The sequence below is a fragment of the Chenopodium album genome, chromosome 2 (genome assembly GCF_948465745.1).
Source record: "Chenopodium album chromosome 2, dcCheAlbu1.1, whole genome shotgun sequence".
NCBI classification, from domain to species: Eukaryota; Viridiplantae; Streptophyta; class Magnoliopsida; order Caryophyllales; family Amaranthaceae; genus Chenopodium; species Chenopodium album.
Window position 1 is genome coordinate 77159541 of NC_137835.1, and position 12350 is coordinate 77171890.

The 12350-nt window shown below is 38.0% G+C and overlaps 1 protein-coding gene across 1 annotated transcript; it reads left to right on the forward strand.

Moving 5' to 3' along the window:
• The first annotated feature begins 8286 nt into the window (after positions 1-8286).
• On the forward strand, positions 8287-9155 carry LOC145576137 (uncharacterized). The gene is made up of 2 exons (XM_081633926.1): positions 8287-8936; positions 9020-9155. The coding sequence occupies exons 1-2, from the start codon at positions 8287-8289 to the stop codon at positions 9153-9155; spliced, it is 786 nt and encodes a 261-aa protein (XP_081490052.1).
• The last annotated feature ends 3195 nt before the right edge of the window (positions 9156-12350 follow it).

The window sequence follows — 12350 nt, forward strand, 5'->3', positions numbered from 1 at the left end:
ACGAACTAGTCACGAACCACCACGAACCACCGCAAACACCACCAGGGGTGATCGGCCGCAAGTCCAAGGGGGGGGGAAGAGGGGTGCCGTGAGAGAGAAAGAAGGAGGTGAGGGTATTGGGATTTGGTTGCCTTGATTCACAATCAACACAATTCACAGTAAGTTGATTGTGACTCTTGTGTCTGCAACCCTAGGCATAGATCTTATTTATAGATCATATCCATAAATAAGAGTCCATGACCAAGCCCAATTCCTAATCCCAATCAAACTACACTAGCCCAATCCTATTCATGATTAGTTAAATACTCATAAGGCCCAATAATGGGCCTCTTACTTGCTTAACCCAATACCTTTGTGTGTGACCTCATAGGATCCATTCTAGCGGGCTTTGGGCTATTTTACTAGCCCAAAGATCATCTCTCATAGTCTAGCAACAGATGATGACGCCCCAAGAGAACGAACTTATTATCTCCATAATAATGATCCTTGATATATCTAGTAATTGCACTTATCGAAGACATAACTCCTTCAATCTCCCACTTGTCTGAGACAAGTGCGCAATATTCAAATTCCTTAAGTCAATGTGTGCCGATTTGATAATATGATTGCATCTCATGTCGTGATCATATTAGTCCGCAAATCTTTTCTTGAAAACTGAGTGAGAATTACAAAACAAATGATTACTGTGTAATCCATTTGAGCACGGCCATGCATTTTCTGAATTCTCCCTCTTCAAGGGGCCAAGACACATTCCTAATTAAATAGGTAGACTCAATCCAATCTTGTGGCAACCAAAGCTCCCACTCAATTTCAGAAATAACCGGGAAACACCCTTTATAATCTCCAGTTATGGGCAGACGTTTGAGTGTACCACAGCCATAACATCCATTGAGTGAAATCAATATTCCACTCATGTCAAAGGAATCCACTAATATATCCGGAAGTTCTATACTTAAACTTCAAAGTAGGTCTATAGTTCGATCATGCATCATTCATGCATATCCATGTGATTGACCGAGCCTCACTATGCTCCTATAGCCCATGAAACCGCTATCCAATCAATCTTACATGCTAGTCCATTATTAGAAATCATTTATGTCCAATTTGATTCTGAACTAGGAACTTAAATAATACATGGATTTTGCTCACCTGTGGGGTTTCATTCACCAGATCATCAACCTGATGAGCCCATCAATCCATAATTATTTTGGACATTTTATTTAATATTGAAAACCATCATTAAATAAGAGAAATAATAAAATTTCTGATTAAACATAATTCTGCAAATGAGTGTATTACATGTGTAACTTATTTTTCTCCAAAAATAAATACAACTTCTAATTACATCATTTGCTTCAATCCAGCTTCACTAGCATGTTTCTCATGCTTAGGTAGTGGAAGGGGTTTAGTAAGAGGATTAGCGATATTCTCATCCGTATGAACTTTGCACATCTTCACATCTCCTTTGTTAACGATTTCTCGAATGAGGTGATACTTCCTCTCAACATGTTTGGATTTGAAATGTGACCTAGGATCCTTTGATTGAGCAATGGTGCCATTGTTGTCACAATACAATTCAAATCCATTTTGAGCACTTGGTACGATATCCAGCTCAGTTAGGAACTTCTTTATCCAAACTGCTTCTTTGGCTGCCTCAACTGCAGCCAAATATTCTGATTATGTTGTAGAGTCTGCGACAGTGCTTTGCTTCGAACTCTTCCAGCTCACTACTCCTCCATTCAGACAGAAAATGTACCCAGACTGTGATCTAAAGTCATCCTTGTCCGTTTGGAAACTCGCATCCGTATAACCTTTGACAACCAACTCATCTTCGCCACCATAAACTAGAAACATTCCTTTCGTCCTTCTCAAGTACTTAAGGATGTTCTTGGCAGCTGTCTAGTGTGCATCACCTGGATTTGCCTGAAACCTGCTACACATGCTCAGAGCAAATGCAACATCCGGCCTCGTACAAATCATGGCATACATTATCGATCCTATTGCAGAAGCATAAGGAGTGATAGCCATACGTCTCATCTCATCCGGCATAACCGGACATTGAGATTTACTGAGCGTAATGCCATGATACATGGGGAGAAATCCTCTCTTGGAGTTTGTCATCTCAAACCTGTCAAGAACCTTATCAATATAAGTCTCTTGACTAAGTCCAATCATCCTTCGAGACCTGTCTCGATGGATCTTGATTCCCAAAATGTACTCGGCGTTACATAAGTCCTTCATGGAAAAACAACTCTTCAACCATTCCTTGACTGACTCAAGCATTTGGTATGTCATTTCCCATGAGTAGTATGTCATCTACATACAAGACTAGGAAAACTATGCTGCTCCCACTAGACTTCTTGTATACACAAGGTTCCTCTTCACTTTTGAGAAAATCAAACTGTTTGATTGCTTCATCAAAACGAAGATTCCAACTCCTGGATGCTTGCTTCAATCCATAAATGGATTTCTGAAGTTTGCATACCTTACTAGGATTTTCTGGATCCTCAAAACCCTCAGGTTGTGTCATATACACTTCCTCCGTTAAGAACCCATTCAAGAAGGCGGTTTTGACATCCATCTGCCAAATTTCGTAATCGAAAAATGCAGCAATCGCTAGAAGTATCCGAATGGACTTAAGCATGGCTACTGGGGAAAAGGTCTCATCATAGTCAATACCATGAATTTGTCTGTATCCTTTCGCAACCAGTCTTGCTTTATGGATGTAGGCATTTCCATCCTTGTCTGTTTTAATTTTGTAAACCCATTTGCAACCAATAGGTTTTACCCCATCAGGCAAGTCAACTAGGGTCCACACTTCATTTTCAGACATTGATTCCATTTCGGACTTCATGGTCTCAAGCCATTTATCTGAGTTGGGGCTCGCCAAAGCTTGCTTGTAGGTAGTAGGTTCTTCATTCTCCAGTAAGAAGATTTCAGAATCCTCAGTTATCAGAACCTCAAAAAACTGTTTGTTTCTGATTCTGGCAGACCTACGAGGGGTAGGAGCAACTATAGAAATATTCTCTCCAACTCTTTGAAGATTTTCGCAAGAACTAGGTTCAAGTGGGACGATAGGAGTCTTGCTAGTCGAATTAGCTTGCTCCGACGCATGATTAATCGATTCATGCTCCCTCGCCTCTGATGTGGTGTTATCCACATCCATTTGTTGCTCGTCTCAAATTTCTTCGAGAATCACTTTACTCCCACTTGGCTTTCTAGACAGGAATTCCTTTTCTAGAAAGACATCATCGCGAGCAACAACCACTTTGTTATCTTCGCGATTGTAGAAGTAATACCCTTTTGTTTCTTTTGGATAGCCCACAAAGAAACACTTGTCTGATTTAGGTTGTAGTTTATCACCTTGTAAACGTTTTACATAGGCTTCACAACCCCAAATCTTGAGATAAGACAACCTTGGAACTTTTCCAGTCCATATCTCATATGGTGTCTTCTCAACTGCTTTGGACGGGCTTCTGTTTAGTACTCTGGCAGCTGTTTCTAATGCATATCCCCAAAACGATATGTGAAGATCAGTAAAGCTCATCATGGACCTCACCATATCAAGTAAAGTCCTGTTCCTCCTTTCTGACACACCATTCAACTGTGGCGTTCCTGGAGGAGTTAACTGTGAAATTATTCCACAATTAATCAGATGTTCATCAAATTCTTGGGTCAAATATTCACCACCACGATCTGATCGTAATGCTTTAATTGTTTTCCCAAGTTGGTTTTGTACCTCATTCTGGAATTCTTTGAACTTTTCAAAGGATTTCGATTTGTTCTTCATTAAGTAGACATAACCATATCTACTTAAATCATCAGTAAAAGTAATGAAGTAGTTAAACCCACCCCTTGCTTTTGAACTCATTGGTCCACATACATCCGTATGTATGAGTCCCAAAAGATCACTAGCTCTTTCACCTATACCCGTGAAGGGTGACTTAGTCATTTTCCCAAGCAAGCATGACTCACAATTTTCAAATGATTCATAATCAAATGAAGAAAGAAGTCCATCCTTGTGTAATTTCTGGATGCGCTTTTGGTTGATGTGACCAAGCTTACAATGCCATAGGTAAGTTGGGTTTGAACCATCTATTTTCTGCCTTTTATGATCAATATTGTAGACATGGGTTGTATATTCTAACACATACAAACCATTAATTAATTTGGCGTTAGCATATAACATATTTTCTTTCGAAATAAAACAACACTTGTCTCTTATTTCAAATGAAAATCCTTCAGAATCTAAAACAGGAACTGAAATAATGTTTTTAGTTATTGTTGGTACATAATAACAGTTATTAAGCACCAAAATAAGTCCAGAAGGAAGTCTCAAATGATAGCTTCCAATAGCAAGTGCAGCAACTTTTGCTCCATTTCCTACTCGAAGCGTTACTTCCCCTTTTGCTAACTTCTTACTTTCTTTCAAGCCCTGCACGTTATTAATGATATGAGCACCACATCCGGTATCAAATACCCAAGTGGAAGATGAAGTAAGATTAATTTCTACAACGAAAACATCAAGTAACTCTTTACCTTCAGTTTTCACTGGTGTATAGTGGGGACACCCTGGTGTATGGCATGGCCAACTACCGCAAAAGAAGCATTCGCTTCCTCTCCTCTTCAGGAACTCCTCAGCATGGTTAAGCAACAGATTGATCAATGTCACCGAAGATCCCTCATCATTATGAGTGAGCTTGACAATGTCAAAACCATCATGGAGTGAGAACAAAATAATATCATGAGCAGAGTCATCATCGATCGGTTTCCCAAGGAAATCCATTTGATTGAACATTTCAATCAATTCCCTTACATGGGCCCTTACTGACTGACCAGGCATGAGTCTTTTAGCCATTATTTTACAATGGACATTGTAAGCCTCATACCTTACAATGTCAGTCCAGGAATAGTAAATCTGAGGGATCGAGTTAACGATCTCTCTTACATTTTGATCATTTATGCCTCCACTACCTAGAGCTCCTATGCCACCTCGACAGATAGCACGAAGACATTTGTACAATATGGTTAGCTCATAGTGCCTGAATCTTCTTTTCCAACAAGTTGGAATAGATTCTAAAATGAGTTCTCTGATTTTCTCTGCAGCTGAAACAATTTCAGCATGCCTTTCAGCTCCATACTTTTCTGTGTATTTGCTCTCAACAGGAATGTATAAACGAGATTCAAGCCCATGGCTTGTGAGAACATTTCTCAACTCCTTTTCCCATTCCCTGAAGTTTCTGAGATTCAGCCTTAAGTTAAGTTTCATTGGTAAAATTGTGTTGTCGTATAAGTTATTCATCTACAAACAAAAACAAACGAGGCAAAGTTCAATAATTATGTTTAATAAACTTTTAAAGTACCATAAGCGATTATAATACTGGTAACTTTAAAACATTCATTCAATTTTTAATTGATCCCTATTGAATAGAATGATTCCAAGATCCTTTATTTGTGCAATAATTGACCGGACTTTGGCCCTACCATCAACTATTACATTTTCAAGGTGAGTAAACTCTTTACTGATTACAACTCTTTGTAATTCTTGGTTAAATAATTAACCATCACATGTTTAATTATTACCCTTAGCTTCAAGGTTCTAAACTCTTTAGGTAACCTTGTTGAGTATAACCAATCAAAAGTGTAAAATTTGTTTTACCCCCACTCCCCTAAGATATAATATGACACCCTGCTTTGGCATGACCCATCATAAATATCAAAGGTTTCATCGGGTTTTTGATTGGAAAAGCTACCTCAATATTACTGGGACCTAGATTTATTATGTTGTGATTATTTAGTGAACTCTAGCGCATCATCAAACAACATAAATAAAATCTAACATGCATAATCTACTAATGCATAAATAAAGCATGACATAGTATGGCCCCTTAATCCTAAGAAAACTAATAAAGCAAAAGCTCCAACTTGAACCTTCATGGATCTCATCCATCTTGCTCCTTTGGGCCTCCACTCCATGGATTCTTGGATTAACGGCAACCTGCAATTCTATTCTATTCTATCTACTACTTAAATAAAATAAAATAAATTACAAAAATACTTAACGGTACGCAGACCGTATTTAGATTACAAAAATACGAAACGATGCGCAGATCGTATTTAGAATCTATGGGCCATACTAGTCTATATAGCAATATATAACATCATATATTATAAAATGCCATATAATAAATCACTCATCATGCTTTCCTAGACTACAACATCGAATGTTCACAGTAAAGGAAACATGGCTCCTAAAATATCTCATATTTTAATTAATTACTGTAATTAGATAATATCATATATTATTCATAACCAATTATAAAATATCATATATTTTAATTTAGGTATGAGATAGAATCAAATCTTATTTTAATTATGGAAGATAAATCATATTTATTTTCCATGATTATCCTAACCTTTAGGAGATTCTATCCTAATTACTTGTCAATCACATATTTTAAATCAATTAATATCCTAAAATAATTATGGGATAATCACATTATTTAATCAATTATTATCCAAATAGAATCTTTTGCTCCATAGTTATCCTATCTTAACAAAATTAACAACTTTAATTTTGTTAATTATCTTTTCAAAATCAAAACTTATCTTTTAATTTTAATTTTGAAAACTGATTTTATTCAAAATAAAATAATTTTTTTTTTTTTTGAAAATTCGCGTCAGCCACCGTGGTGTGGCCAGCCGAAGCCGGCCACGGTGGCCGCACACCTTGCGGTGTGCGCTGCCCCTGCAGCGACGCGCGGACAGCAGCAGCAGCACACCTATCGGGGTGGTGCACTGCTGCGCTGCCCCTTTGACTGACCCGTGCCCAGCCCACCCTCCCTCCTGGACCACCGCTGGTGCGGCAGTCGCCGTGGCTGCGCCACCTAGCCGCGGCTGCCGCACCTCAATTCCCTTTATTTTTTTTATTTTTTATTTTTTTTTAATTTGAAACAAAACAATTTTATTAAAATTAAAATTAGTGTGGTCCATCCAATTTTAAAATTAAATCATATTCAATTTTAAAACTAGGGTTCTTCATGAATTTAATCCCAATTCAATTTAACTTTTAAATTAAATAGGTTGATCATGAAAAATTCATAATTTATCATGAAATCAATTAGATTAAATTCTTTAAACATAAAAATTTCGAATTAAATCAAACTCAAAAACACAAATTTCACAAATTAGGGTTAATGATTTCGAAAATTTCGAAATATTAAGGGGGTGGGAGGGTTCGAATTTTTTGAACTTCATAGGGCAATTTTCGAATCAAATTAGGGCTAATATGGAGCAAATTAAACAACTTTAATGATTCTATATTGTTAAATCACATTTAATATAATAATTGACCCATAATTAAATTATTCTCTCTCCTAATTGAATTAAAATTGTGGATCAACAAAGGTTTAATACTCAATATATGTAATTGCAAGAGGCTAATTGATACCACTGTAGGGGATTATAGGTACCACGCAGCGGAAATAATCATGAATCATATTCATATAGCACCTAACTAAGGATCTCATGCATAACACATAAAGAGTAAGAATTATACCTTTGAAGCGTGATTCCACTAGCAATCGAGCAAGAACAAGGGAGACAAAGAACCTTAAACGTGATTCCTCTACTTGGTCCACAGGCACAGGTTAAGACCTCCACTAATGCTAGTTAGTCGCGATCGAACTCTTCAATCGACCTTCCACGGAGAGGTATGAGCAACGAACTAGTCACGAACCACCGCGAACACCACCAGGGGTGGTCGGCCGCAAGTCCAAGGGGGGGGGGTAAGAGGGGGTGCCGTGAGAAAGAAAGAAGGAGGTGAGGGTATTGGGATTTGGTTGCCTTGATTCACAATTCACTGTAAGTTTATTGTGACTCTTGTGTCTGCAACCCTAGGCATAGATCTTATTTATAGATCATATCCATAAATAAGAGTCCATGACCAAGCCCAATTCCTAATCCCAATCAAACTACACTAGCCCAATCCTATTCATGATTAGTTAAATACTCATAAGGCCCAATAATGGGCCTCTTACTTGCTTAACCCAATACCTTTGTGTGTGACCTCATAGGATCCATTCTAGCGGGCTTTGGGCTATTTTACTAGCCCAAAGATCATCTCTCATAGTCTAGCAACAGATGATGACGCCCCAAGAGAACGAACTTATTATCTCCATAATAGTGATCCTTGATATATCTAGTAATTGCACTTATCGAAGACATAACTCCTTCAACCTGTTATCGGCGGATAGATTGAGCTGGAATGTTGAGGTAATTCAAGGCATGTTTAATCTAGAGATAAGAGATTTAATCCTTGCAATCCCCCTGCCTAATGTGCCTAATGTGGACTCTCATCAGTTCTGGTTTCTGGCGAAAAATGGAATATATTCAGTAAAATCGGACTACTGGCTGGCTAATCTGGGCGCGAGTAATGTGGGTGATAGTGCTGAAGAAGAAGAGTTGTGGAGATCTGTCTGGAAATCAAAAGGTCCGCCAAAGCTCCATCATTTTATCTGGAATGCTGTGAAAGGAAACATCGCTGTAAAAGAGAGACTCAGTCAAAGTGTGTATAACGGCATCAGGAGTGATATGCCTTTGCATGAGTGTATTGTGGCTGCTGAAATATGGAAATATAGTGAGTATCGTGAGCTGCTAGTTGAGGCGCCACGATCTTGCTTTGCTGAAATATGGAAATGGTTATGCAGGAAGTTCAAGGCGAGTATTGTAAGTTCAATGGCTGCTCTAATGTGGGCAGCATGGAGGGGCAGAAATCTGATTTTATTTCAAAATGAAACACCTGATGCAGTGTTGCTAACTGCGGGTTTCTTGCGGTTGGTGCGTGATTATAATAATTACGCTAATAAGGTGTTGCGGTTCCCCTCTGTTCGTATGCAGCCTTCAAGTTGTGCTGGTGGTCGTGTCCACCTAGGGGGGTTATTAAAATAAACACGGATGCTCATGTTTCGGCGGGATTGAAATGTGGGTTAGGTGTTGTCTTGCGTGATGCTGGTGGCAGGATTGTAGCTGCTGCTGTGAAGAAAACTCCCTATACTTCTCATGAGATTGCTGAGGCTATGGCGGTAAGATATGCAGTTCAGTTGGCATGGAGGTCGGGATATACAAGATGGTCGAAGTGGAAAGCGATGCATTGAATGTTATTAATGCAGTGAAGAGGAATGCTCATGGCTTAGCTCCAATTTATCTTGTCTTTGATGATATTAGGAATGGTAGTTTGTTGTTTGATAGTTGTCAATTTAAACATGTTAAGAGGTCGTGTAACACGGTGGCACACTTGGTTGCTAGGTGGGACACCGGTGAAAACTTTGAACTTGTTCGTTTGGGGTTTTTCCCCCAAAGCGTTATAGCTTTGGCGGATATTGATTTAGCTTAATAAAATGACAACGCTACCGTCCGTTCTTTCAAAAAAAAAAAATCTCTCACTCAATTTTTACCCCAACCACCTTCATCTTCATCTTCCCCCATATTTTCTCTCTCCTAATTCCATATCATTATCTCTCATCATCTTTTTAGATCTTCTTTTTCTCTCTCTCTTCAACTTTCAAGAAATTGAATTCTTGATGGGTTTGTTGAATTGGTGGTGATTATTTCGTAGTGGGTTTCCGTCGATCTATGGGGGCTTTCGTGAGAATGGTGGTGGTGGTTTTGTGGGGGTTTCGTTGGGCTGAAGATGGTTTTGTGGGGGTTTCGTTGGGTTGATGGTGGTTTCGTGGGGGTTTTGTGGGGGTTTCGTGGTGGTTTCGTGAGAATGAAGTTGGTGGTTTGATGGTTTCCGTCAAATCTAGGGGCTGGTGGTGGTTTCGTGGGGTTGGTGGTGGTTTCGGGAGAATGGTGGTGGTGGTGGTGGTGGTTAATTCCGTCAGATCTAAAATGGTGGGGGTTTCGTGGTTTCGTGGTGGTGTCGTGGGGATGGTAGTGATGGTGGTGAAGCCGACGTTGAAGGCAGCGGCGGTGGTGTTGGTGAAGGCGGTGCCACGGTGGTGGTGTTGGTGAAGGCGGTGTCGCGGTGGTGTTGGCTGGTCTTAGGGGTGGTAGTGGGTGGTTAATTAATCATCCAAATATTCTCTCTCCACCTTAATTACATACCCTTAGAATACATTAATCACTATTATCAAATTTTGCTTCGTGAACCGCAAACCCTCCCAAAGTTGCAGAAAACATTTAACGGAGGTAGTATTTATTATTCAAGTTCGGTTGAATCTAATTCGTGTTTTGTTTATTTTAATAAATAAATGAGTCCAATTTGAACAAATTTTAAAGCTTGTTTAATGAATGAGTTGTGTAGACACCCATTTGTGTCTCCCCAAAACCAAACCCAGTGATGAGTACCTTTCACGTCGAATCATAATCGAATGAAGCGAAAGTGTGGAAAGTCTAGTGTTGCGGATAGTTTTAATTTCTTTTCTCTTCTCTCTGTTTTTGAAAACTCATTTTAAGAAAACAGCCAATCCAGTTTGGTTGGTCAATGATATGGGTCCAATAATAGTGTAGTTGGATGGGGCTTCACAAGAGCTTTCCAACGATATATTATAAGCCCAATTCCGATGAATATTGAGGAAGTTATGGTCAATTTACTGAACTGGGCCCGGTTTGAGCTTTATATGTGGCCCAATGATCTAGGGGAGGGCTTAATATGATTTATCATTCCTAATGCAATTAGGAATGGTTTTAGCCTTCTAGATTCTTCTAGAAGGTTCTTTTCATTCCTAATTCAATTAGCATTGATAAATTGACTTTTGTTGACTTTTCAGAGTTTTGATTAAAATCAAAAAGCATTTTCGAGGAAAAGATACGATTTTATCCTCCAGTACGGCAAAACTTATCTGATTTTCAAAAACGCGTCAAAAACAGGTCTGGCGCCTGACTCCAGGCATTGGCGCCTAGAACCAGGCCTGGCGCCTGGCGCCAACCATTGGCGCCTAATGCTAGCCATTGGCGCCTGGTGCCAATTAGCTGGTTCTGGCGCCAGCTCTGTTTTGCGTGCACCAACCTCGTTTTTTGTGCGTCAGACTCTGTTTTGTTTATTTTATCTTTTTGGCTGATTTTCTCTATAAATAACGTATTAAAAACTCCGTTTTCATTCACCAACAACCAGATTTCATCAACAATCAGTTTCAATTATAATCACCTACAATCAGTTTTCATTCGCAATCATTAATTCTCTGATTCTCTCTTAATTCATTCATCTCTCTTCTCTTTTCTAAAATTGCTTTTCACATACAAAATTCCGCATTCACAAGATCTAGAAACACCTAGCCATATTCGAAGTTGCCTTCGCCCTAGACGTGAAAGGTTTCATTTCTGAGGGTTTGGTCCCAAATCTCTCTTTCAATTATTTAATTTAATTGTTTGTTTATTATTTTCCTTGAAGTTACTAACGTGTGTATTTTGTTATTAGAAAGAGGTACGAGGCATCAAAGTAAGTACTTTAATGATTTTTATTGATGTTATGATATAGAAATCATGTTTGTATTGTTATTATGATATTCCTAGTATCATGTCTAGGGTAATTTTAATACTAAATATGATTGTTATGATGCCTTTTATTTTCTTCCTAATATTTATGATTGTTAGTATCATGTTAGGGCTAAAGATTTGATTTTTATTGCTTAGTGACATGCTAGGGTTTGTTATTAATCTTGTTAGTATCATGCCTAGGATCTTGCTATTATTATGCTTTAATATTAACATGAACATGATTATGATTATAATTGTTATAATTTATGATGATTATGAATATTATTATTATTATTATTATTATTATTATTATTATTATTATTATTATTATTATTATTATTATCATTATTATTTTGATGATGATTATTTTATTTATAATGATATTATTGCTATAATTATTATTATTATGATTGTTATAATGATTGATTATTATTATGTTGCTTGATATTTATTGTTATTGCCTGATTTCGCCTTTTATGCATGCTTAAAGGGAATTTTATATTTGTAATCACGTTTAATAAGATATTAATAATCTTGTTAGGGTTAATTTGATTATAATTCAAGTGATCGCCAATAATAGTTTATTTGTGCATTTATATTCAACCAACATAGATAAACAGGTTTAGGGTTAATCCTATTGACTGTATGTTAGTCAGAAAGCGCACATGAATACGATCAGAATAAAGTAGAGGCCTATTATTAGGGCAGGTTCAATCTCTTCTAGGTTGGATTTGTACCTTCATCCCCGAACCCTTATTTGGTTCTAAACCTTATGGAGTTGACGATCTCTTGGATCGTTAAGGGGTGTAACCTTCACCCTGTGAACGGTTTACAAGTTCCTAAAACTTGTTGGCGACTCTTTTGCTCTATCT